The sequence below is a fragment of the Delphinapterus leucas genome, chromosome X, assembly GCF_059928025.1.
Source record: "Delphinapterus leucas isolate spDelLeu-1000000601 "Yukka" chromosome X, BTC_Dleu_Yukka2, whole genome shotgun sequence".
NCBI lineage: Eukaryota > Metazoa > Chordata > Mammalia > Artiodactyla > Monodontidae > Delphinapterus > Delphinapterus leucas.
Genome location: NC_143150.1, coordinates 21,088,220 through 21,116,186, shown reverse-complemented (window position 1 = coordinate 21,116,186; position 27,967 = coordinate 21,088,220). Strand labels below are relative to the sequence as shown.

The window sequence follows — 27,967 nt, the reverse complement described above, 5'->3', positions numbered from 1 at the left end:
CAAAGAGAAGAGAATTTAATTTAGAAGAATCAGGTTTTATTTAGTGATGTGAACATTAAGAATTTGCCTACATGGATGAAATATTCACAAAGGACTTGATTATTCACACTCATAAATACAGAGGAAGTCTGCTGAATAAAAAACGCTCCTTTACCCATCCAAGCTGCTGTCGGGGACAGCAAAGGGCCTGCCTGTTCCACAGCAGTCTTCAGTCTTCATGAATGTTGAAAAGCTTTGCTACTTCGTTGAGATCTTCATGTTCCTCACCGTCCTTAATGATCTGAGGGACAGAGGAACAAGGAGCGTGTGGGCTGGGCCGCACACCAGGGTAGCCCGGGCCAGTCGCCACTTCACACTGGGAGGGAGTTGTGGGAATGGCTTTCTACGAAGCCCAAGTGAGCATATGCCAATGCCCATGCTACCCAGCCATGTCCCGAGTGAAAAAGAAACATACCCGAGCCAAGGTGATACCTTTGTTCTGCTCAGGCACAGTCTGACCTGGGTGGACAGTGCGTGGCAGGACATCTGACAAAGTCACAGGGACGGTTTCCGCCCACACCTCCCATCTTCCTCTCAGAGCTCTGACGGGCACCTACCTTCCTTGCTATTGGCATTCGGTTGAAGATGTTCCACAGCACGATTCCCACCACCACTTTGTCCCTGAGGTAGAAGATGACGCCTTTGCCGTAGTCCTCCCCTTGGGCAGGGGCCTGGGGGACTACAGGGTTGCTGGGAGGAAGAGTGATTTCTGAGGCCTCAGACTCTGTCTCACTCTCTGATCGGATACCAGTCCCTGTAGCCAATCCCCAAAACAAACAAGCAAAGTCAAAACAAAACAAAGTCAGTTCTTATGAGCTTGGAAATTCTAGAAGGCAAGTATCTTTCAACACCTGCTTCAAGCTGCTTCTAAATGATTTGTTTTTCTATGCCACCTCAGTAAACACTGGCCTATTCCAGCCCCTCTCCATTGACAAAGCCAACAAAAGCTCTTCCTTGCCAGCTCCTGGGCACTGGGTCAGTCTGACCCCAAACTTCCTATCTCATTTTCAATTTACATTACGGATATTTCCTGGGATCTTTTTTCAAACTACAGAAGACTTGCTCTTGTCCCCTGAGAAACATTCTAGTGCTACATGGTCAGTACAACAGCCACTAGTCACATATAGCTATTCTAATTAAAATTAATTCAAAATTGAAGTTTGTTTTAGTTAAAATTAAATAAAATGTAAAATTCAGTTCTTCATTTGCACTACCCACATTTCAAATACTAAAGAGCCACATGTGGTTAGTGGCTAATGTATTGGACAGAGTAGAGATAGAACACTGCCATCATAGCAGAAAGTTCACTTGGATGGCACTGCCAGAGACACTCTGGCCAAAGCAGAAGGCACTTCCATATGGAAGAACCATATGGAAGTGTTTCCTCCTGTGCAGGGTGGTGGCAACAGCCTGGGGAGAGGGCATTTTGTCTTCTGGGAACAACCAGGCTTCAAGTAATACTGCCCAGTGGAGAGAGTAGTGACCTGTAGTTTATAAACACCTACTGTATAAGTCCCTGGGTCCCCCTGCTGGATCCACTTCCCAGGAGAGGTCCGAATTAAGGAGTGGGTATATGTAATCCACTTAGATTACACGGGAAAAGGACCTCGTATCCATATAATGTCTTGCTTTCTCCTTCTTAAAGAACAACTTGTCCTTGAAATGCCTCTAACAAGAGGACACAGAGGTTAAATAACTTCAGCCAAGGTCACGAAGGGAGAGAGAAGAGACCTAGGAGTTAATGAAAGAGATGTGTGTCGGAGAGAAGTTCATTCCGAGAGGTGCCTCCCGTCTAGAGAAAACCCGCTATTAAGATCTGACAAATGGAATTAGAGGCAGCTCAAGGACTACTCAGCCCAGTTCTTCACTGTTCAGGGCCCAAGGAGGGGAGCAGGTCCCAAACTAAGGTTCTCAGGCCTAGTTCTTGGGATCAGCAGGAAGCAAAAAAAAAAAAAAAAGCCATTGAAAAAGTTCAGGTTTTCTTCATCACGCAGGTCTTCCCAGTCCCTCGGGACAAACTAGACTTACAGAGTCGTTGAGTTAGCCACCGTCCAAGAGTCCAAGAGTCTAGGACGACACCCACAATCCACAATATCTATGCTTTGACCAGGATACCTGATTTTGCCAGCTCTCAGACCACTAAAGAGTGAGGACTTCGGGTTTGGTTTATTTTAAAGCACAACATGAAGAGAGGCTTTCACTGACAGTTCCCTCTGGCCAACACAGATACCCCTTGTTCAGGAGGATTTGGACCATGGTTTCTCAACACTCTTCCAAGAGAAGTGGTTGGGCTTCCTTACCTGACTGCTCTGTGGCAGATTTGGGGTTGTCTTGTGCGGTTGCTTTTGCAAAAACGCCGACTGTGGGCAAACTACTGTCCACAAGACCAATAGCTTCATAGCCAACATCGGGGCCCAAATCACTCCTAAGGAAGGAGAGAGAAGAGGGTGTTCTGTCAAAGGACTGTAAAGGATGGTGCGGTAGAACGTTTCCGCTAAGGCGCCACACTTTCATGCCAACCAAAGAAACTGGTATGTGCCACAGCAAGAGAAACGCCAAACTGATCTGTCGCCTGCTAGGACATCTGGGGACAATTGTGAGAAAGCACAATTATTCCAAACAGGTTTTATTTTCCTAACAAGCCACTATGCATATCACAGATCCATACAATGATCTATACTTTCTTAAATTTAATCATTAATTTTTACCATATCACATTTGGGGGGGTGGGTTCCCCACATTTACTATTCACTACCTTCCTTTACTCTTTTTAAAACTGCCTTTTTGAAACTTTGAAGAGTGCTCCATATTTATGGAATCCAGAACCTGGGGTATTTTGTGGTTTTATTAACTGACAATATTTCCTCTTAGCCTTCAATTTTCAAGGCTGAAGTGCTTTCTATAAAGTGGCACCTTCACTCACTTGGTCATTTTATTTTCATTGTCCTTCTTGGAAACTTTTCCTATCATCATCATGCTGTTTTTAATATGCTAGGAACTTCACAGAATACTTGTGGCACAGACACACTATGGTTTTGTAATCATCCAAGCTACTTGAGATGTTTTGTTTCTGGTGCTCTACCTTTTGTTATCTTCTCGGCCACAGAAGCTCACTGGACTGGTGTCTTCAGGGAACAGTCTACAATGACTTCTTGGATTCCGTTCCTGGAACCTAACTGATAATTGTACAGCTACGAACTACTTTTTTTCCTAACTGCATTATCTTACACGTGTTGACCCTGAAAGCCATCTGTTATGTTTTTTGCTGCCCACTCATGAAACTGTGTGTGATCGTCTTAAAATGTACTCCCATCAGCTGAGAATTTCCCCAACAGAAACTGCTTAGAGGCTTCTGAAACCCTGAAGTTTTATGTACCCCATCTTTCACATCAAAAAGATGAGAGTGGGCCAAACAGGGCCAGCTCCAGTATTCAAGAATGTCCATTGAGAACTTTCTACTACCCAGAGAGCTGCCTATATACGTCTGACTCTGAGTTGCTGATCTTAAGGGTTACATATGAGTGAGCTGCCTTATTTGTCAGTAGGTTGGGCTCAGCAGAATTAGCAGCAAAGAGCAAATAAAATATACTGCTGTCTGTATCTAAGAGCACACTTTTGTACTACCTACTGTAGCTCGAACTCTGAGCTATTTTAGCAGAAGTGCTGATGCCATTTCCATTCATTCACCTAGTCTAACTTATGTCAGATGGAACCCTTTTGCCAGAAGATGGCTCGGGGGTAGGATGCGTGGACACGAGATGGAATTTTTTCACCCTCTGTATGAAGCTAACTGGCCCACCAGGAAACCAAAGCATGTAACTCTGGTTCCATTAATTCTGTGTTCTAACCAATTGAGTCCTCAAGGCACAAAACTATTACCAGAACATTGACTGATGCCAGTACGGCTTAGCAGCTCCAGTCATATTTTCTCCAGCCAATCTTCCGCTCACAACAGCGTGATCATGGTGCTCCACCCGCCTTCTACCCAACTTTATATCGTAGAAACATGCAGCATCTCCTGCCTTTGGAGACAAATACATTACATGAGCACATGATAAAAAAGCAAGTTAAGGACAGAACATACACTTTGGGGGCTCAAAAAATGCTTGTGATGTTAACTAATGATTTCCAACCACAGGCCAGAATCATACCTACACTACCAAAAACAGTTGCGCTTCCATTTTTACAAAAACCATTCTATGCTTCCACAAAGCTACCCTTAATCGTCCATGCTCCAGCTTACACCTATTTCTTCTCTTTCTGCCCTCAGCAGAAACAGGATATTTAATAACCATGATTTGCAGAATATTCTTTCCTGTGTGGAATCCGGTTTTTAGATGTGACTGCCTCTTACCTAGACATCTTTTCCAAGATGCACTTTTTTTGGTCATTCACTATTCACTCATTAATTCAACAAGTATTTACGGAATACTTGCTCTGTACAAAGCATTATACTGTCTGGGCTGCAGAGGCACGCCCGGCATAGACCTGGCCCATGAGGAGTGTGTAAGTGAGCTGAGGAAGGTGTGGCACTCCTCCTCACTATGGCGCACCCTGCCAGAGGCACGCAGTGAGTGAGCTCAGTGTTTCAAGCAGAGAGAGAACCCCCGGCTGGAGGTGAACAAGGCCAGCTTCACAACGGATGTGGTATGGGAGCTCTCTCACCCTTTGTTCATCTTTGTGGCTATTCAGACACCCCCAAAGCAACCTAAAAATCCAACATGTGAGCAATGGCGAGATAAACTCTGAAATCCACCTAACGGAATATTATACAGTCGTTACACTGCTTATGGAATCTGAAGCAATGTGGAAAAAAACTTACATTCGAATGTTAAGTGAAAAAGAAAATACAAATGTTTATACGTAGTATGCTCGCCATGACTGTCTACAACAAAGAAAAAAACTATGCGCGAGAAAGTGAAGGGAAGAAACTACACCTAAACATCAGTGGTTGCTGCAGGGAAATGTCCCTTTCTCCTTTTTGCCTGTGTTTTTCATACTGAGCATGTATTGCTTTTATAACAATTTTTTAAAATCCAGTACACTGTAACTTTAAAAAAAAAATCTTTACGGGAAAAACACCCTGCAAAGTTCCTATGTCTTCAGTTGCAGAGTCCATAATCAAACACAATACACTTGTAATGATCTAACAATAGGGAAATTACCTCATGGTTCCTACATACTATAGTCTTGTTTGTGTCATAACAGATTTTTGAAAACAGCTAAAAATAGTACTCAAGGAAAATGAAAATGGAGTAATTTTCCTTTCCAGAGAATGTTATAAAACTGCCTCATTCTCCATTCCCTGGACTCGTGTTCAGGCAAGGGAATAGCAGATCAGTCTGAAAGCTGCGCACACGCCCGCCAGGGTCATGTTGATGGCTGCTGCCAACAGTGGAACCAGGAGAGACCTACTCCTGTGGGCACGAACACTGTTCATTTCCTTTTCCATGAGCCTGCGGCATGAGGCCAGACCTGATCTCGTAAACCAAGCAGTTCACGAGTTTCTGCTCTCCACCCTCAGCTTCCAAACACGCTGACCCTATTTGGGTGAGCTGCTGCCGAGCCTTCGCACACCACCGGGCAGACCTGCTCCCAGGCCGGGACCAAGGCACCGTGCCTGGTCAGGCTGTCATTGCATACTTACCACCCAGATGTTAGAGCGGGCCTGGAGCTCTGCATTTACACGGAAGCCACCAAAGTCAGAGTCTATCTCCAGTCCGCCAGTCTTGGCCAACTCAACATTGGGCTCCAGGCCCACGGCTGCCACTATGTGGTCAGTTTCTACCTGAGGACAAAAAGAATTCAGTCAATTATTACAGTTTCCTCATATGCCTATGAACCCAGCGACTGTAAATCAGAGTCACAAAAAAAATCACAAAAAATCAGGGCTTTACAAAAAAAAAATCATCGGGTAACTCTGGTCAAAAGATTTTAAGTTCCATTTCATAAAGTGCCACCCCTCCACACATACATACCCGCTACCATCTGAACAGAAATCTGCCACCCGAGGAAGGCCTCAAAAATCTGTGACACACATAGGAAGAGGCTATGGGAAATGGTTCCCAGCCGGCTACTCTGGCTCTCATCATTCTTCTTTTAGCAAAAGACAGTTCATTAAGAACATTATGACAGGTTAATGGCGACTGCCAAGACAGCTAATCTACTGGTATCAAATGAAGGAGTGAGAATGAGGAAAGGGCAGAGCACGCTTGGAAGGTGTTCTGGCAGCCTGTCTTCCCCTCCTTACCTTCCGGCCATCTTTCAGCTTGATGAGTAACCTGCCACCGCCAACTCCAACTGATTGCACAATAGCACTGGGCAGCACCTTAACCCCCTCTGTAAAGGCAAACGAGACCTGAGGCTGAGCCTGTGAGCCTACCACCTTCGTGACAACCAGAGAAGCTAATGAGAGTAATCATTAGTACGTAGGCAGCCTTGGAGAGCCACAGGCACCCACGCCCACAGTTCACTTCCAGCACTTCCAGGAATCTGGTGTGTCAGATTCAGAACACCTACATGAAGCTGGCTGACGTGAGAATGGTGGAAATTTTCATCGGGCAGCTGGTAAGGCTTATGGACAGAGGGTTCCCAAAGAAGCAAATTTTGCCTTAGTCTTCACTCAAGGCAAGAGTGGGAGCATATGGAAAGAGTGTCTCTACCTTGCCTGACTTTTTCCATGGTCCAGTTGCTGAGGTATTCGGGGAGGATCTTTCCCATATTTCCCTTCTCAGGGAAGAGCTGAATCACTTCTGTGCCCGAGGCTCGAGCTGGGAAGAAGAAACAGAGTAGGTATAGTGGAGGCAAAAGTCAATCCTAGAAGACAGGAAGAGAAGTAAAGGAGCCGCAGGCAGCCGTCTACTAAACACAGGGCAATGCCGCGACCCAGGCCAGAGCGCACATTTGTGGGGCACTAGGGCACAAGGGCATCCACAAGGCAAATACAACAGATGCCAGAACTTGTCCCTGGATTCAACTACATACTGTGAACTCAGTGCACTTATACTTAGGCTTACACAAGTGCCTTGCAAGCTCTGAATAGTAAGCACCCTCCCGAGAAGATGCCCTGATTTCACACAGCTGAAAAATAACATTAAGAAAAAAATGGTTGCCATGAAACATTCAAACTGGAACTCACAGATCTGTCAAGCTGGGAACCATCATGTATCTGAAAGAAGTCTTTGACTTTTACAGGGAGCAGCAGTTCAAAGATACATACAGTTCTGTAGTCTACATTGCCCCTACCATCTTAATAACTCACTTTCCTTAATATTTTATTTCTAAGGAGTCCTGGCCTAGAGGCGAGAGGAAAGGAAAAAGGAAAGAAAGCGGCACTGCTCAGCTGCTCAGATGACAGCTTTTCTATCACTAAGGCATCCCTCATCAGACCTAACTCAGTGATTAGTTTTTCACCATGTAAACCTTAATCAAACTCTTTCTACTGATCCTGGTAAATGCATCTCTGAGAAGCATGTGATATAAGACCAGAGAAAGAAAATCGAGGTCACTCCCCAATACTCACCCTTTCGGCCAAGAGCACAGGCCAGTTCACTACCAAGGAAGCCCCCACCGATAATTGTAATCGACTTGACTTCCCGGGAAATCTTCTCTAAGGTTCTAAAGTCTTCAATCTGCAGGATCACACAAGTTTAGTCCACTGATTTCCCAAAGGGGCATAGGATGATAATACCAGGAAATATTTTTGCTAAATCCTTGACAACAATAATTTGCACACAAAATCTTCTCCTTGTATAAAGTGGCTCAATTACAGCCTCTATTTTATTGATGTAAATTTCTTTCTCCAATGTAACACTCTTTCTAATAACAGCGGTTCTCAACTGGGGGCAGATATACTCCCCCTCCCCCAGGGGACATCTGGCAATGTCTGGAGACATTTTTGGCTGTCACAACTAGAGTGGGGAGATACTAGTTGAAGCTAGTATGTAGAGCCCAGGGACGCTGCTGAACACCCTACAATGCACAGGACAGCCCCTCACAACAAATGGTTATACGGCCCAAAATGCCAATAGTGCCAAGGTTGACAAACCTTGTTGTATCAAGAACTTAAAGGACAGTACAAACCTTTTCCGACACCCACAGCGGTGGCTGAAATTTTTCAGCAGTTTTCATAAGTAAAGCATGGTGTTAAGAAGCAATCCCCCGCTTCCTTTTTCACTTGGGTACTCTTAACTTTCCCCCCTAAAGTCTCTACAAAAGCACTTGCATTGAAAAATGCCAAGAGGCTATAAGGAGTTCCAATGACTCAAATGCATCAGGAGAAAACAACTATGGAAGGGCAATCGAAGGAACTATAGCAAGCAATAAAAAACACTAAATCTGTTTTTCTCCTAGGAGCTCAAAACCCTTGAGTGAGGTATCTGAGGTGCAGAGAGAGGAAGTGACTTGCTCAAGGCCAGATAACAAGCCTGCAGAAGAGCCATAGTTAGAACTTCAATCTCCCAATTCCCGGGTGGGTACTTGGAGACCACAAGATTATGCTACCTCTTCAAAACCGCCACAACGAAAGCACTAAAGCTGACAATTACCTTTCTGAAAAGTGTTGTCCTACTCTTCACCTCTGCTCCAGCCCTGTCAATGGCAGACAGACTTCTTGGCGTGCCTCCTGGAAATAAGAGGAGAAAAGTCCTTCAGCCCAATGAGCTGGAGCTAGCCCAAACAATCCCCCCACAAAGGTGGTGCTGTGGCGTGTGCTGCTGGTGTCACAGTGGCATCAACAGGATACAAGGCTTTGTTTTCCCTCCACTCGCCCCACAGTGGGCTTTAATCAATTTCCTTTGAAAAGCAGATTTGAGAGTATCTCTTCAAAGGGCCCACCATTTCCACAGATGGCCAGAAGCCCTCACTTTTTGCTCCCGTTCTCGTCTACTTTTTCATGAGGATTCACCAGAAAGCACGGCTATGTTTGTTTAAGCAACTGCATCCTTCTCCTCTCTTGATTTCTGATTGGAACTGGCAATGAAGCCATGAGGTTATATCACTTTCAGGACACAGGGCAGAGGGCAGAAGGCAAAGGCTAAGCAGGGAGAGAAAAAAGAAAGGCAGTCCTCTTCAGTACCCATCCGTCATGCCTTTACCAGAAGAAACAATACGCATAATCCAGACGGGCAACTGATCAGATGCTTGTAGTTAGCCAAGCTTTGCACCAAGAGAAGACACCCACTTCAGAGTCTGGGTTTCAGTTTTCTTAAGATTAAGTAATGCCTTTATACTAAAACTTGAATGAGCTGTATCAGGGAATAAAGCCACCTCCAGAAATACTCACCTGTTGCAATCAAGCACTTTTCATAGGTTATTTGAGAGCCATCATTAAGTTTTGCCACATTGCCTCTCACATCCAGCTGTACTACCTGGTACAGTCAAACACATACACACACAGAGAGATAGAAATTGGCTTTAAAATTTTTTACTGAGATATACAACATAAAATTCACCATTTTAAAGTGTACAGTTCAGTGGGTTTTAGTATATTCATAAGGTTGTGCAACCATCACCACTATATAATTCTGGAACATTTCCATCACCCCCCAAAGGAACCCTGTACCCATCAGCCCAATGAGAAGAGCTAGTTCTTGACCTAAGGTGATCCTTAAGAAACCATTTCTAGGTAATCACTGGCACTACAGTTTCTGGTACCCAGTTTCTTCAAGTAGTCATGATTTCCTAAGCAGCCAACATTAGAGTTAAGTCCCTACTGTCCCAAAGTTCCTGCCCAATTTGTGGAAATGGAGAACAGGGACAGACTTTTCTGCCTGGCTCTTTGGGACCCTTACTTCTTTAACAACTCTCCTACATCCTCAACAGCTTTGCAGGATGCTTTCTCCAACTTCTAGCTTTCACTAAAACTGAGCCCGTTCCCCCCGCCCCCAGGAAAGCTCATACATAGAGACTGCTCACTCACCCAAATTCCTCCCCATCACAAGGAGAGGGTGTTGGCTGCTGGTGGTTCCAAGTTATTCTTGTACTATCATCCCCTCTGAAGGACACCGACATATATCCCTGCAAATCAGTGTTATCCAGCCTCCTCCTGGTCACTCCTCATTCACTGAAGTCCTTGGCAGCTGGCTTATACTTCTCCTCTGAGCCACATCTAGAATCCTATCTCTTAAACTTCTACTTCAAACATCTCACTCTTTGGTCACAATTTTCCATTCTTCCAGCTTTCTCTCGGTTCCACCGTCACCTATCCTTGCTTTTGATTTTCTCCATTTACCCAGTGGGCTGTTCCATTCCAACTAATCTGGGCCAGTAGTAGATCATCCAAACTGTGCTCTTGCCAGCATCCCTAATTTCCTTGTACCCTGCTCCTTAGGGTGAAAAGCTTGAGCTTTGCAGTCAGACAGACTAGGGTTCCTGGCTCTGCTCTACTCCTTATGAGCAGTGAGACCATTCATTCAAGACATATTTATTAAGCACCTAGTATGTGTCGGGCACTGTGGTAAGTGCTGGGGACACAATGTTGAGAAAAACAGATACCTTCCTGCCTTCAGAGTGTAGTAGCCAAGACAGACAATTTAACATGTACTACAATCAAGAGTGAAAAATCAAGTGAGAAATGCTCTAAGAAGGACAGTACAGGTAGCGCTAGAAACATATGCCAGGTGCACTCAATCGAGTTTTCTGGGGTGGAGGGGTGGGGGTGGGCAACGACATAAACTGAGATTGGATGGGTGTGCAGCTTCCCTAGCCACCTTTGATTTGTCCTGGGTAAGATCCCTCTTCAATCCAACCCCTGTACTCAACCCTCAAACTGCTCACTCTCAGATAACCACCTGGTGTCCTAGTTTATTGCAAAGACAAGTAAAGCCATCAGATGTGATCTTCCTCAGCTTCCCGTACGGATTCCCACCTCCCAACGCCCAAATAAAAACTTTACTTCCTTTCTTCCAGCTTCTGGGATGAGGTGGCCTTTCTGTTCTGTTTCTATGCCTGACCCCCATCCCTTTCTTTCTCTCCCAGAACATTCCCCTATTAGTCACCTGCTCATTCCCCCATCTCTCTCCTGACATCCTACCCCTCAGCCCATTGACATGTTTAAGTCTGTCCCATCCTAAATGTCCCACCTTTGATTCTATGTCCTCCTCAAGCTTTTGTCCAATGTCATCTCCGTTTTGTCATTTAAACTTTCTGAAAGAGAAGTTTATCTTCTTTTCTAACTTCACAATGATATCTGAACACCCAAATGTAATGGGTCATTTTATGATTCTTTTTTTAGCAGATTCTTTTGCTGCGGTAATACTATGGATCACATCCTGCTTCTTGAAACTCCAACCTTGGCCCCTGCCCTGGGTTTTCCTCATCCTATGCTTTTAGTACTTCTTTCCTAGTCTCCTTTTTGGACATTTTTTCTTAAGCCCGTTTCCTGAAATCTGGGTTCCTCAGGGTTCCATCTTTGCCTCACTCCTTTTCTGACTACCTCAGTTCTCCACGGGAGGCCTCACCTACTCTCATCGTTTCAAACCCTACTCACATGTGGATGATTCCCAAATCTGTATCTGAGCCCAGAACCCTCCTCTGAACATTACAGTCATGTATCCAACTGCCCTTAGGACATATCCACACAGATATTCCATTTAATACTTAACAGTCCAAAACGAAATTTTATGTCCCCCTTAAACTAGGTCTTCCTCTTGCAATGTCTCTCTCAGCTGGGGGTGTACCACCATCTACCACACGAGCTGGAAATCAGAAAGTCATCTTTGCCTCCCCCGCTCCCTCACGTTCTGCCTCCAATCAGTTGCCACCACGCCCTACCAAGTTTGCCTTTTTGCCGTCAGTCTGTTCCCTGCTCTTCACCACCTTTCTGTTAGGAAGCTATACAATGATGTCATTAAGAGCTTGGGCTCTGGAATCAGAATTCTCCATTCAGAGAGATCTGGGCTCAAATTCTGTCTCCACCACTTATTAACTATGTGATCTTGAGCAAGTTACTTAACCTCTTTTTCATCTCAATTTCTTTCTCTATAAAATGAAAATAATAATAGTACCTACTTCGTAAGATTATTGTGAGGGTAAAATGATGTAATACACGTAAAGCACTTAAAAAAACTATGCTTACTTCATCTTCTTCATCATTATCACCACCACCACCACCACTACTGCCCTAATTTGGGCTCCCATCATCTCTCACCTGGATTATTATAATCGTCTTCAAAATGGTTTATCTCTAATCTTGTTCCCCTGAAGACCATCTTCCTCACAGCCAACCGAGTGATTACTTAAAATTCAATCCAACTGTTTTATATCCTTGTTTAAAACTCAACAGCTCCTCAGTGCCAATGCGATAAAACTCAAGCTCTTTCACACGACAGAGCTCTCGACGATCAGACCCCGCACGACTTCTCAGTTTCATCTCCTGCCACTCCTTAACTTTCTGCTCTATCGGCACCTAGCTGCTTGTGTTCCCCTGCACCAAACATGCTTTTTCATACCCTTGTGCCTTTGCTTATGCTATTCTTTTTTACTTGAATGCTTTTCACTTTTCTCTAATCTGGTGAATGCTTCTTCGTTCCATAAGATTTCTCATTCTGTAAGACTGCCTTCTCCAGCAAGCCTTTCCTGAAACCATCATTATACTGGGCACACTTCCCAATAATTCCCACAGTATACTGAGTTTCTTTCTTACTTCAAATCTGTGTTATGATTATCTGTTCATGTTTCTGCCTAATACTGCTAGCCCCTGGAGGACAGGGCCTGTGTGCTATTTACCCATAGGTGATACTTAATACATAAGGTCTTCTTACCAGCTTATCCACAAACCCATATCCACCTTCTCTGCCTAACATCCCCTTATAGGAGAAGTGGGCCTATCCCTATCAAAGGTCAATGCCTCCACTTGTGCTCTGGATCCCATCTACTCTGGGCTTTGCGCCTTCTGATAACCCTTCCCTCTCTACTGGAACATTGCCATTAGTTTACAAACACACTCTAGACCTCCCTCTTGTTAACAAAAACAAAACATAACACAACAAAACAAAACCCTCCCTGGACCCTAAATGCCCTCCAGTAACTGCCCCCAGTATTCAGGCACTCAACTTTGTAAAGTCTAACAATATTTTCCATGCTGATGCCATGCCTGAATTATTTTACTATCCTGAATAATATACATTTGTCAATGTCTTGCCATCAATAATCCCAAAGAAATGTTAGTGTGGAAAAACAGGAAGAAGAAGGAAAGGCAGAGGAGCAAATCAGAAAAAGGAACAGCTTCAGAGTCACGGTCCCCAATGATCTGACTTCCCCGGGAAAGTTTAGCTAGCCTGCTACTCTAGGCTTGAGACTAGTGCTTTCCCCAGGAAGACACACTAATTAGTGTAGACCGGCAATATTAAACCTAAAATGACTTGATCTTTCTTTGATGAACTACAATGGCAGGACAGACATAAATGGTAGTGGGAATACAAGTCACCATGTTTACTGCCCACATGGGCAGATAGGTGGAGCCTGACAAAGGAAGCAGCCTACTAGCTCACCTTCTTCCCAGTGAGGACGGCCACACCACCATTCTCAATGTGAGGCAGCTCCTGAGCAGAGACATAGAAAGAAGGTGGCTGGAAATATATGCTGTACGGAGAAAAGGGAAAAAAATGTTATAAGTACCTGGAACTGCTATCAACTTCCCCCAGAGCTTTAGTAAAATTGCTTCCACCATGGAAAACTTTTAGGAACATTTTCTAAAGTAAGTCTCCAAGGCCACTAAATCTTGATCGCGACTTACTTATACAGAGGTGTTTTACACTAGTGAGTCTCAACTGGGAGCAGTTTTGCCTACCGGGGACATTTGACAATGTCTGGATACATTTTTGGCTATAATAGCTTTGGGGGAGGATGCTTCTGGTATCTAGTGGGTAGAGGCCAGGGATGCTGTTAAACGTCCTACGATGCACAGACAAGGCCCCCAAAACAAAGAATTATCCAACCCTAAAGGTGAGTAGTGCCGAGGTTGAGAAATCCTGCTCTGGATTTTGGTTCCTTTCAAAGTTAGAACACGAGGAGTGTCCAAGGAGCTGATATGCACATCCACCCAAACGAGCTGTCCAGAATGGCACTGGTCAATGGACAACTAGGTCTAGCTCCTGAGATGATTTTGCCTCAAACAGTAGACAGTAACCATGAAATATTAATTAAGGGATGGATAACATAACTGGAAGTATGCATCCTGCCTGAGAATAGGACATGATAATACGAGTGAGGGAGGCAGGTAGATTTATAAAATTTAGTCCAGTGTCAAAGGGATCCACTAATGAGAAAAAAAATTGATACCCAAAGAACATGGTACTGGACTCAGGAGATTCAAGGAGTCTTTTAAAAGGAAAGGGCTTCTTGACTTGTATTTCCAAGTCTCTCATGCAAACATTTAAATAGAGGTTCTTCCTTACAGTGTTCCCACTATATACCCCCAATTCTGAGTGCCTCCTAGGGCATCCAAGGAAGTGCCACCGAACATTTTTTTTTTTTTTTTGCTTTTATGGGACATGCCTAGGCAGGTGTGAAGAAGTGACAACACAGACTGAGCTGCTCTTCACTAGAGAAGTCTAACACAAAGGTCCTGGAAACAGGAGCATTAATGCTTCAGAGGCCAACATTACATCTTCAGTTGTTGGTAGATCTGGTTAACAGAATCCAGGACTCTTGCCACTACAGCCTGTTGTTGCCTCTAAGCTATACCAAGTGGGTACCACAGCGGACTCCAGTGTGCAGCCAAGTCATCTGTCCTACTCACTACATGCGGTTCATGCAAAATCCTGACCTACTCTTTGTGCTTAGCTGAAGTTGCTGGTCGGACCCATTTTACATAAGTGAACAGACCTCCTCTCTTTCCCATTCCATTGTTTGAATCGCAGTGTCTTTGTGACATTTGGATCATCTGAAAACCACAGTTCTTTTGAAAGAGGAGGTCTCATGTATGGCAGCTCAGGATCTTCAGATACGATTAGTACCTTTAGACACAAAACAATGATACTTATCAGAGCGAAGTCATTTAAGAGGCAAATAAAGTGTTCACATTGGCTAAGTGCTTGCAGACCACGCCCTCCATGCCAAGCAAGACAGGATGTGCCTTACCCTGGCCCCAGGATCCCGAGCCCGGATGGATCTGGCTGCAGCAAAAGCAGCAGTGCCTCCACCGATGAGCAGGAATGGAATGTGACTTGGTACCCTGACTTCAGGAACTGGCTCTCCTTCTGGAGCTGTAAGCAAAAGACCAGACAGGGTGAATTTTTTTTTAAGTCTCAGACAACTCCTTGCCACTATTTAAAAAAAAAAACAAAACACCTTTCACTTGACTTAATCGTTTACATAAAAAGCTAGCAAAACACTGCAGCTACATTAATCTTATGAAATTTCATTGCATTCTGATAGTATAGGAGAAGGAAGCATCCCTTTCATTTCATAGGTGAAAAATACCCAAAAAAGAGGTGAATAATTTGGCCAATGTCATTCACTCACTAAGTCTCTCAGAACTAGAGCCTAGCTTAGTGTTTAGCTATTTCTAAAATATATTAGAAAGTATATATTAGAAAGCTTCTGCCCTTCCCATTAATTTCTTAATGACCAACAGGAACATATCAAGTTCAGTTTCACCTTGTTAGCAATAAAGGGGGAAAACCCAGCAGATCAATCGTGGATTATTAAACAATGTTCAAAACTAAGGAGGTGGTATGAAGGAAAGCAATGGAAATCGCCTACCCAGAGTCGTGGGGCTTATTAAAGGATTAAAACATTCCTCTCTGAAAAATCAAGCCAGATGTGTGGGATGGAAGTGATGGCTAGACCTATATGCTTTAGGGAAACAAATATATCTTTAACAAATTGAAACTCCAAAGACTCAAAAGGGGAACAAAACAGACCAAAAGAATGTCCTCATGGAAAAAAGAGGGCCTTCATCTCTTTTCCAATAATTTTCCTTGCCAAGCTTGCATTTTTTATTTAAAGCTAGCCCTTAAGAGTCTAATATAAAGAAAAACAACCAATCATAATTATCACTAATTTTATTCTCAAACCCAAATTACAGTCAAAAACTGTAACAAATTGCTCCCCGGTCTGGGGTAATACCATAGTTTCTGGAAGCTTACAATCTCACAGCATCATCGTGTCTAAACAGTATATCCGCAAAGCATAGCACCCAAATTGTTTATAACTTTCCCTTTATATACTGAGTCTCAAATCATACTCACCAGATGATGTGGCCCTTTTCTGTTTCTCTTCTGGTGTCAGCCCTAACCCTGAAATTCTTTCATTGTATCTTTTTTGGTCATCTTTTATTGTCTTGTAGACCTGAAGACCCAAACATGGAGAAAATTTATTTCATCATACAGCTAGCTAGCTCATACCATAAGTAACATTCATTATCTTTCAATTAAATGAGAAGCTTTTGTCTACATGAGGTAAGTTCTTCTATGTTAGAATCACTAAGGCAAAAATTATTTTCTTAAGAAATTAAAAATACCGAGTGTGTACACACTTGGTATGGAAAGAATACAGGTAAGCAGATGGAAATGTTGCAGTTTCAGATTTCCTTAGGCTATATGTGAAGAATTTTCCTCATATTTAATTCTGAAGGTACAGCTAAAGAAAAAAGAAAAACATTTTATACTGGAAGAATCAAGTGCTAGGAAGAGCTAAACTTTATAAAAGGGGTTTTGGACTATGCTGGATACTACCTGTGAAACCAATCTATATGGTCCTGAGTAGGAAGCTGGGACATAGGTTTTCTTGGTAGATGTCCCAAGTTTCGCTAAGTACTTAGATAATGCCCTGAAGCATGTCCGCCAGTATGCCTAGTCTTATAGAGTAACCCATCTTTCCCTCAATGGCCTATCCTTTTATGACACTCAGATACTTAATGGGCAAACATCTCACTTAAACACCTACTGTATTTCAAATATACTATCTTCTCTATCCTTTCAAATTGAAGAAGGGTACCTTAGCACTGACTAGTTTTTTTTTTTAATACAGCATCAGAATTTATTGAAGATTTTTAAAAAAGCAGTAGGCAAGAATGACTTGTTTTAATTACAACACTTTTGCTCTTTTGTACCCCACAGGGTCAATAAGATAGGAATTTAAGTGACCATATGTCAGTTGAAATCCCAGATTGTTAATTAATTGGAGGAGAAAGTAAGGACAATCAGAGGAAGTATCATAAAACATGTTCTAAGAATACTTCTATGAGCCCCTTACAAAGCAGCCCACTAGGCAATGTGCTGCAGTAAGGAACCTAGACTCTCAGACCTGGACTTGACACTTATGAGCCTGGAAACATCTAACATATGATATGAATGAACTAGAAAATTAACTACTGTATGTTAAAAGATAATGGTTATTCCTTGAATGTACCACTAAATCCATCAAATTCATAAACTGAATTCAACTAACATTAATTTCAGGAAGAAAGGTTTTTTATCTTGGCATCAGATATCATACACAAGTCGAGCATTTATTCATTCCTTAAAAAAATATTTATTTTAAGAAAGGGACGTTTACCTAAAGAGACGGCTTAAGCTGGTCAGTGTGAGTGAACAGAGAAATAAACTAGGGTCATGTTCACTTTGAGAGGGATATCCAAAAATAGCCTAGGGCCTCTCATACCTCCTAATGGCTTCACACACGAAGGGAAGAGCAGACCAAGAAATATCTTGAGGTTTAGTGGGGAAAGGACAAGAAAGAGGTTTGTCACATATTTATATACATATATATTTATATATTTAGCTTTTAAGTAAATGTTCCGATATAAAAATAAGTTTACAGACATACTAAATAAAAATTTACCTTTTCCCCCCGAGTGTTTCTGTCTCCCCAGATTGCACAGATTTTCAGTTAGTAACATGAATACATGTCAGGTTAAGAAAAACTACAAACTTATAAAGTATGTTAGCAGACAACTTTCCTAAACAGATGAATATAACGCCATATATTCATCTTAAAGGAATATGAAAGGAAACAGTTCATTTTCTGAGTCAGGCAATGTGGTCCTATCAGTTGAACAATGGCAAAGGGCCCAAATACTAAATCTCATTAAATATTCTAAAGGCTACCTTGACTCTGCTCACTGACAAATCTAAGCCACCTCATTATTTAAAATGTAATATAAAACTATACAAAATAGTTTGGTAGACAAAAGCTTATCATTTAACCTGAAATCATTATAATATAGCAGCTTTATTATTACCAGTGTTGGATAAACCCAGAGGGCAATGAGGCATTTAACTGAATGGCTTGAGAGGAACTTGTGCTTCACAGACATTTCTAGGCAGGAGAAAGCAACAGTGAGTGGCCCTATCTTGTGGCCTGGCATTAAGAGATTTGCCTGGCCAGCTCTTTGGAGGCCATCCAACTCTGGTACAGCAACATAAACCAGAGGTTTAACAGGTTTCAACTGTTACAAACATATCAGATGCAAACAATTTAAATCTATTTCTGAATGAATGGGATGGAACTGATGGGAAAAGTTGAGAGAGCTATAAAATGGAAAAGTTAAGGTTTAGAGGGTAGTATCTGAATTATGAAAGAGAGGCATTTAAGAAAGCAATCCACACGAATGCATTAGCTTGTACCACTTCAGCCACTAGTTTGACCAAATTACAGATTACAAAAGGGACACTGCCAAATGAATTTACTTGAAATAGAGGCTGGGGGTGAGCGGGAAGAACACTGCAATTTCTATGGCTTTTGGGACCTCCTCCGAAGCATTCAATAAAATGCCTTTTCACAATAAAAGTAGGGTTAATTTATTGTTTCCCACAAAACACAAAAATTACATTTTACCTAAAATGATTCAAAATGGATGGTGTTCAAGTTACCTTTACTTGCATTCAATGTTTACTCTTTGAGACTGTCTTGTTAGGTATGCAGCACTAAAGCACAATATAATTTAGCATCATAAAAAAAGAATTATGAAATTGGCAAAAGTTTCAAAGAAAGGGTTGATGATGAGGATTTATAATAATCATTCAATGTATGGCTTTAGATATATCTGGTAAGACTTCCACAGTCTGAAGAATGAGACTGGAGGACTCCCTAGTGACTGACAATGTCCCTTTAATAAATACCTAGAAAGCACATGCTGTGAATATTTCATCGTATTCTAACGGATCAAGTTTTCATTAGTGCCATGGTCTCACCCACCCTACCCCAAAATATATTTTACTGTAAGTATCTTACATAATAAACTCCTGCCCCAGTGACTGTTGCTCCTACAATTAAGAAGTATACTAGGCTGCTGCCATCTTTCCCAGAAGCACCTGTAGACGCTAGTGATCTAGAAGGGGATCCTAGGTGATGACACTGCACAACTGTAGGTAAAGATAAGGCCAAGAAAGAAACAAAAGGAAATAGAAAAAGCACTAAGTATTAATGAAGAAACATTCAACACAAAGGCAGGGAAGCATTTTTGGTTACCCTGTGCTAAAAAAGAAAAAAGTGCTGCTCCAGGAATGGAGGAGAATGTATATTTCCTCAAAGTCTGTTATCAGACACAGCTCACCTATTTCTTACTCCGATTTGACCCACAACTGGCAAGAGCTGTCTACTTTTCTTGTGCACTTGGGAGTTAGGTCAGGGAATGATAATCTAAGTAGCTTCAAATAATTTTCATGTCCCCCCTTTTTTTAACCTAGATCAAGTAACAAAGATAAGTTCACCGTCTTACCAGGGTAGAAAGAACTAAAACTGTAATGTCATCCAACCATTTGCTCTCAATAAGTAAAACAAACAGCTTCCTTCAATCAAGGGTGTTACTAGGTGTTATCTAAGTTGGTTCACTCAGCCTTACATGACCCAACTTTAGACTGATCTGCTTAGTCACAGTAAACCCTGCCAAGTTAAAGAAAAATGCCCACAGAATAACTCCTCTGTGACCAGCTAAGCTGATCAGAGTTCATTTAAGGAGATATTATTGTGGTACTATTAGATAGCAGTTAAAACCATATTTCTCACCTCACACAAACTCCATCCTAAAACTGGAGATACTAGGCCTACTTCTATAATTTAGTATTTGGGTGAGATTCAGGGATAGTTTTCCTTTCAGGAATGCCAGATTGAAGGTTGTTGTTTTTAAATGTTTATTATCCCAAACTAAGGAAAAATAAAATATTTGACAAATGGGTCAAAATCAAATATTGTGCTAAGGAGCTGCAATGAATTTTGACCATATTCACAGGTTAGTGTGTCACATCCAAGAGAAAAGGTACAATTTTATGGATTAGTCAAATCTAAGAAAACGCAGAGCTTCCAAGTAAAGAGTAAAAAGACAAGTGAAAAAAGCAAAGATAATCAACGTGAGATTAAATTTCAGTCATTCCCAAATTGGCTCTCATAGGATATTAGACAGTAGGCACTTTAAAGAAGGCTTTTTGGAAATTTTTCCAAAAGGAGAAAGGAGAATTAGTTGTAAAAGTCTTAAAGCAGAGTAGTACTGAGTCTATTAATGGGAGCTGTTTGGCAGCTTCTTTACACAAGCTGCTTTTCTACTTACATATGCACCAGCTCCTATTGTTGATAAGCCCACAATAAGGACTAATACAGAATTATCGATTTTGCCCCCTGATGCACCAGAGCTAGTCATTTGTCTTGTCATCTGGAGTTCTAGAGGAACATGCCATCGCTGGAACAAGTTGCCTAAGGAACACAATTTATTAAGACACACACACATACAAAAATAAAATAGTTAATACATGTTTATGACTAAACATCAATGCACTGTACAAGTAAAGACTTAACTGCCCATTGGGCTGTGTGATATTCACTGTCAAATGACCAAGGGAAAAAAATCTTCAAAACTGTACACACAAATACAACAGATATCAGAATGCACACTCTTAAGTTGTTGGAGTTTTAACAGTACAAGTTAATGCTGTCCAGGGAGGAATTTATAGCTTCCAGAAAAGGTAATGAAAAACACACGGGCAGTTCATCAAATACCTCTCTCTTCACATCTTCACCGTAAATGAAGTAAACATGGAGAGATGACTGAATAGATAGATATAACAAGTTAACTACAGGCTACCTGGGACACACTAACAACTACTTAAGGAGTAGTCTAAATGGCTGGCTCAAACCGTGCACAAAATAATAAACTCCTGCAACACAACCTAACCAGAATACAGTTTAGTCTTGTGTGAAAGGTAATGTGTCCTGGAAGACAGAAATGGTAAAGCTTAGAAGAAAACCAGAAAAAAAAATTTAGGTGAATTTATCTCCCCCAAAGAACTGAAGAATTTTGGACTATGAAATATTTTTTACAATGACAAAATTTAAAATGTCTACCAACTATCAATACTTGGCTCTCAGTCCTCCAAAATAATACAAAGATTATGTTGATGTAAAAACTCGGTACAGCTATGTAAGAATCTGAGGATCATAACAACGCTCACAAATGGAAATGTAAGAGTTTCATAGACTTCTTTCTCCAGGAGGATGCTGGCATTTTCAGATGAAGGAAGAAGGTCTCAGCACCTTCTCTGCTTGTGATATTCCTCATGTTGACTATTAACCTAGAACAGGGGTTTGCAAAACTTTTTCTGTAAAGAACCAGATAGAAAATATTCTCAGGTTTGCGGGCCACATGGTGTCTGCTGCAGCTACTCGATTCTGCTGATGTTGCACAAAAGCCATAACATATAAATGAATGGGCGTGACTGTGTCCCAATAAAACTTTGTTAATGGACACTGAAATGTGAATTTTAAATAATTTTCAAAAAACAGTCTATTAACAGTTTTTTTCAGCCATCTGAAAAATGTAAAAACCAATTTTAGCTCAAGGGGCATACAAAAGCATGTGGGTTTGGCCTGTGGGCTGTAGTTTGCCAATCCTGATCTAGAACAATGGTTCTAAAACTTGAGTGTGCATCAGAATCCCCTGGAGGGTTTATTAAAACATGGATGGCCAGACCTACCACCCGGAGTTTCTGAGTTGGAGGATCTGGGATAGGGCTCAAGAATGTGCATTTCTAACAAGTTCCCAGGTGATGCTGATGCTGCCAGTCTACACTTTGAGAATCACTGGTCTAGAGGCAAGTAGATATGTTCTGGTCTGATCAAGCTTTAAAAGACAAACAGAACGGCGCCGGTAGCTATTCCCTATGTACTTGCAGAGATGTGAAATAGGGAGCTATCCCCCTTGCTTTCACAATTACAGGGCTCAGAGGGGTAAAAACATGTCCAAAACAGGGCTGCAGTCTCTTACCTGAAATCCTTGGGAACATGTGCATTCCAGAACTTGGAATTGTTAGGTTTGAAGTATATAATGCATACAGCATATAGTAACACCCAACACAGTAAGGGGCAGCAACCCAGTCACACACATTAATGCTTCTATGACCAAGCACACTGAGTGGAATAAACAAAAGACTCTAAGTAGCTTCTCTCCAGTTCAGGTCAGGTTTTACTGACAAATGAATTACAAAAACTTGATTTTTAGTCCTATTTTGATTTCTAGATTATAGATAAGAGACTATGGACCTATATTCTTAGAACTGGAAATGTATTTTTCTCTACTGTTTTTATTTCTTACCTGTTTTAGAATCCTTCATCACCACATGAAATACAACGGCTTATATTTGGAAATAACAACAAATCACTAAAATAAAAACATGTGCAAGAGTGGAGAAGCTTATCTTGATCTGGGCAAGCTTTTGATTTTCAGAAGTCCATAAAAACGATGAAGCATCAGAAATAGAAACTGACAACTCTCAGAGCTTAGAAAATGAAACTGGGTAGAAAAAGTTCCACATGGCTTAGCACAAAGAATTTAGTTTTGTCCTTTACCTTCACTCCAAGTTTTTCTTTACTGAAAATAAATGCTTTTAAAATTCTGTTTATCCCTCTAGATGATCCTAAATACAGAAATAATAATAACTTTGCTTTAATATAATAATTTAATATAATATTCTGATTTTGCTTGCTTTTCACAAACATAAAACTAAAGGTGTAGATTTGGGTAAGTTCAGCAGTTCTTGTCTCAATTTGCACAACAAAAAAAGACATTTAAAAGTAAATTGGTTTTCTCAGGGTATATGCCCAGTAGTGGGATTGCTGGGTCATATGGTAGTTCTATTTTTAGTTTTTTAAGGAACCTCCATACTGTTCTCCATAGTGGCTGTATCAATTCACATTCCCACCAACAGTGCAAGAGGGTTCCCTTTTCTCCACACCCTCTCCAGCATTGATTGTTTGCAGATTTTTTTTTTTTGATGATGGCCATTCTGACCGTCATACCTCATTGTAGTTTTGACTTGCATTTCTCTAAAAAAAGGTTCTAAATAACCTAGGGGCAGGACAGGAATAAAGATGCAGACGTAGAGAATGGACTTGAGGACACGGGGAAGGGGAAGCTGGGACGAAATAAGAGAGTGGCATGGACATATATACACTACCAAATGTAAAATAGATAGCTAGTGGGAAGCAGCCGCATAGCACAGGGAGATCAGCTCGGTGCTTTGTGACCACCTAGAGGGGTGGGATAGGGAGGGTGGGAGGGAGACGCAAGAGGGAAGAGATATGGGGACATATGTATAGGTATAACTGATTCACTTTGTTATACGGCAGAAACTAACACACCATTGTAAAGCAATTATACTCCAATAAAGATGTTTTTAAAAAAGTAAATTGATTTTTTACAAAGTAAATGGGTTTACATTTAAACTATTGCTTGAAAAGAAATATAATACAATACTGTCATTAACAAACCAACTTTTTACATACCTAGTGACTTTAATTTTGTAAAAGGTGATAATATTGTATGGATGTTCATATTTTCCCTCCAATTTTCTTTTACCTATAAAATTATTCCCACACCTTTCCCCCCATAGCCTCAAAGTTTTAGGAGATTTTACATTATGACTGAAACATGCCTTTTCACTTGTCTTATTAATGTGGGAGAGCCACCTTACTCCTTGACTTCTCATTGCCCCAATCTACTTGTTTTAGATTTTCTGCAGTCAAACCACATGTACAGAGGTAGAGCTCCCTTCCTCACACTTAGGATTCAATTCTTTTTTTTTTAAATTTGATCATTTATACGTAATAATATGATTGCCATTTTAGCGATAATTAGAACCTCTACTGTGTCATATAATTATCATTTCTTTTTAGTGGTTGGAATAATTAAGATCTAGTCTCTTAGCAAGTCTGATAATATAATACAACATTATTGTCTATATTCATTATATCGTGCAAAGATTCAATTCCTGTAGGTGTTTGCTCAACAAATATTTCTTGAATTAATGAATAAAATAAGGAAATAGAAATTCTACCCGGTTCTACTGATAAGGACTGAACACTTTGAAGAATTCTTTGCAAAGAAGTTTTGGCCATATCCCATTGTACAGGCTGCTTAATAATAAATTAGTAACTTCAAATACCACAGGCTAGCATTAGAATAGTACCTAAATTAGCAAATTCATTTCTTTAGACTTCATAATCTCCTGTTTTTCCATACTCCCAGAAGGCCTTTTCCAGAAATACATTCACACAATTGAGGCACCTAGGAATCTCAAGTGGTTAAGAGGTCTATATGCTCTTGAATCTTGTTTTCTGAATGTCAAACTTATTTTTCTGACATGGATAAAACACAGGATAGGACAAGCCTAGATGATCTGTCCATTGTAGTTAGATGCCTCTTGTGTGAAACACTCTGAAGGCACCAGAAGAAAAATGATTTAGATGACAGAAAAAAAAAATCTAACTCTATTCTGCAAAGTTACATCCTTCACATTACTAGGGTTTAGTCACTGAGAATTCACCACGTACCAGAGACTGTACAAAATGATGAGGACACAAAAATAAATATGACATAACTCCTGTCTCAGATAGTGTATAGCTTAGGAGGGGAGAATGGCTGCTACTATTCTGAATATCAGAAAATGAACTTGACACAAATCACAAGAGACTCAAGGCTGCTCAGTTTGGTTTTTAATCCTTAGGTCAGAAGAATGGAAGGGAAAGAGTCATTATTCATCAGAACAGTAGTTTCCAAACTTGCCTGATCATATGAATTACATCAAGGGGCTTGTTAAATATAAATATAAATTCCCAAGGCTCTCTCCTAGAGATTCTCATTCAGTACTTTTAGGGTTGGCCCTCCATTCAATTTATATGACCAGGAAAGTTTTGGAAACATAAAACTTACAATATGCAACAACTCCCTTAAAATATTAGAAAATGTCTAGAAAATACAACATATTAATTGGTTGCAGAAAATGCTGACTTGCTAAAATTTTCTTCGGGAAAGTTTTGCCTCAGCAGAAGGAGTAGGTAAAGGCTCATCTTCTAGGCTTCAAAGGAAGTGTCATGTGGCAGTGCCCAGGAAGTCTGGATCCTTGCCCTCAAGATGTCCAGTTTCCTTTTTAAAGAGGTGAGAAGGATTCTGAACAGAGAAAAATGTTCAAACATTTGAGCCTCGCCTCAGGGGTCAGTGATCAGTCTGATCACATCGGTGGCACAATGTTTGATAACCAAATAAAATACTACAGAACAGAAAATACCTACTACCTAACCAATCTGCTCAGTGCTGAATGCAGATATAAAGTGATGACTATTAATTACCTTTAATCATTTCTGGAAAGAGGCAGAGCATCCAAATAAAGTAAATAAACAAATAGTAGCAATTACGGTTTTAAGGTAAAAGGCAACATATAATGGAAACGAACCTGACAATGGTGACAGATGTGGATGAGATGTTTCAAGGGAGGTTTAAAGTTTGCTATAATCCTGGCAAAGAACTAGTGGGGAGGAAGGGATAAAAGGAGGGGAAATGGCATATCAACAAACAATGCCTCTTCCTGATCTATGCAAAAACATATGGTAAATGCTGCTATGTGCAAAAGAAATCAGATTAAAAGCAATCAGTAATCGAGCCAGAAAACAAGGCTGATGCCTTAAATGACAGAAGCATTTCTTTTTGAAATTGTAACCACCCCCACCCACTGCTAAAGGTAATGATGTTATACTCTGGTGCTTGGCCAAAGGACAAAGAGTAAGTGTATACAAAGAAATGATGGATATGTCAAGAAGTCAGAATATATTCTACAGCAGACTGCCTTAAAATAAAGTCATGCAAGGGAAAAGAACGTTTTCAGTGAGTATTTTTCAGTAGTTCTAATATCACCAACCACCTCAAATGTCTCATAAATCAATTTACCTTTGCAAATCCATACTTAATTGATGAGAACTTTTGGTCAGACTTCAGAATGCTGGCAAAAGTTGTGAGTTTTAAGCAAAATAAGTACACAAAGTTTGAAAGCCCAGTGTGGATGAAAATCTTCAGCTTACCTAAATTTCTGTCCAACTTACATAGAGCATTCTCATTTCAATGCACAAAACCCATACAGATGACATCATAGACAGGATGTTAGTTTTTAAAATCTAATCTGGTCTTTAAGTTCCCAAAGCAACATGTCTTAGAACATACCTCGGGTACACCCATCAGGAAACATTTTCTTGAGGCATAGCAACTGGAAAAACTTTTCAAATGCACATTTCCGAAGACTCTCACAATCTAAGGGAAATATTTTCCACTTTTTTTTAAAGCACCCAGAAGGCAGTTCCAAATTGAAAAGGCCTCAAGGCAGTTCCACACTGACATAGCAAATGTGAATATCCTCGGGTGGCCATTCAAAGATGATTGATAAAAAAAAAAAAGAACAACAAAACAGCACCTCCTACAGGTGGATAACTCTTTACCCCCCTGAAATTGTGCAGGTTGGAAATCAGCAGGCTCAAGACATGCTTAGATAAATTCAAGGAATCTGATGCCCAGTGGGCTAAAGGGGAACCGGATTCATCCTTAACCTTTTGAGGTCAAACTTTAGGAAGCAGTGTGGAGTTGGGGCAAGAGGATTAGGGACCTAGAGACTGGCAAACTAACCTTTGCTCTGCCTGTTACTTAGGTACGTGACCTTGAGCAAGCAATTTCACCTCTCTGTGCCTCGGTTTATTATCTATAAAATTAGTGGGTTGAACTTTACTACGAAATCCCTTCTAGCTCTAAAATTTGCTGAAACAACTTCATGGAGGGCAAATACAATGCTTTCTGCAAACTGTTTCTTCGAAGCGTTGAGACTACCAAGAATTACACTGACGAGGCATCTCAGACTAATTCTGGGTCAACTCTTCCCGGTGGCTGGCGCACAGGCGGACTGACTCCTTACTTGCACTGATTGCACTGTTTCTGTTTCACAGGGCACTCAAATCTATGAATCTGATCTGGGGTTTGGAAGGTAGGCAGGTTATATGCTCATTTACAGAAGGAACTGAGGCGTAGGGCTTAAATGTCCTGCTTAAGGTCTCTCAATCGATAAATGACAAAGTCTACTTCACCTCATTGCTCTAAAAAGGCTGACTGGGGGTGGCCGGGAGGTGGCATTGGACAATACGAGACAGCCAGCTGTTCTGTTATCCCTGAACAGCAAACCCTCCCAGAAAAAGGCCTCAAGCCGACTACTGGGCTCAAATCCCTTGAAGGTCAGGCCGGCACGGCTTGCGAAACTTACGGTTTGAATCCCGCCAATTCGGAATTCACGCGACTGTTGAGTGTGTTTATAGTTTTTCCCCAGGGGCGGGGGTGGGGTGGGGTGGGGAAGGCCTGAGAGGCATAGGGAGCCTGTAGAACCCAGGTACTTGGTCTTCAAGGTGGGGTTTGCCCGGGATGGGTCAGTCACCTGGGAGCCGGTTCCTCTGCCTCGGGCCTCGGACGCACACTGTCTGCACCAAGGGCGCCAGCTTATGCTTCAAAGCACCCGCCGCCAGGCCTCCACACCGGTACATTTCCGCAACCGCTACTCTGGACCTCCTCCTCCTTTCCTTTCTTCTTAAGCACGGACGGACCGTCAGGTCAAACACCGTGGGCCTTGGCCAGTTCCCCCGGCTCCCTTCACACGCACTCTACGTAGGCTCCTCCTCCCAGCTCCGGGTG

At 41.5% G+C, this 27,967-nt stretch overlaps 1 protein-coding gene across 3 annotated transcripts; it reads right to left on the bottom strand.

Moving 5' to 3' along the window:
* AIFM1 (apoptosis inducing factor mitochondria associated 1) lies at positions 1 to 27,967 on the bottom strand. 3 transcript variants are annotated; one of them, XM_022561515.3, is made up of 16 exons: positions 27,714 to 27,966; positions 19,219 to 19,349; positions 16,233 to 16,332; positions 15,121 to 15,245; positions 14,866 to 14,996; positions 13,530 to 13,620; positions 9,323 to 9,407; positions 8,586 to 8,662; positions 7,562 to 7,670; positions 6,702 to 6,809; positions 6,290 to 6,378; positions 5,687 to 5,827; positions 3,919 to 4,061; positions 2,340 to 2,464; positions 597 to 793; positions 1 to 280 (listed from the first exon to the last, which is right to left on the bottom strand). In XM_022561515.3, exons 1-16 carry the CDS (start codon positions 27,817 to 27,819, stop codon positions 209 to 211), a joined length of 1,830 nt encoding a protein of 609 aa, XP_022417223.1. In that variant the 5' UTR covers positions 27,820 to 27,966; the 3' UTR covers positions 1 to 208. The 3 variants fall into 3 exon arrangements, with proteins under 3 accessions (XP_022417223.1, XP_022417221.1, XP_022417222.1); XM_022561513.3 differs by lacking the exon at positions 19,219 to 19,349 and adding an exon at positions 20,531 to 20,673 and having other exon boundaries at positions 2 to 280; positions 27,714 to 27,963; XM_022561514.3 differs by lacking the exons at positions 1 to 280; positions 597 to 793; positions 19,219 to 19,349 and adding exons at positions 807 to 1,770; positions 20,531 to 20,673 and having other exon boundaries at positions 27,714 to 27,967.

Coding starts and splice junctions, on each gene's coding strand:
- AIFM1 (XM_022561513.3), bottom strand. CDS start 27,819: ATGTACCGGTGTGGAGGCCTGGCGGCGGGTGCTTTGAAGCATAAGCTG. Junction 6,379..6,701: donor CATGGAAAAAGTCAGGCAAG/GTAGAGACACTC, acceptor TTGCCTTTACAG/AGGGGGTTAAGGTGCTGCCC. Junction 5,828..6,289: donor AGCTGAAAGATGGCCGGAAG/GTAAGGAGGGGA, acceptor TTTTGTCCTCAG/GTAGAAACTGACCACATAGT.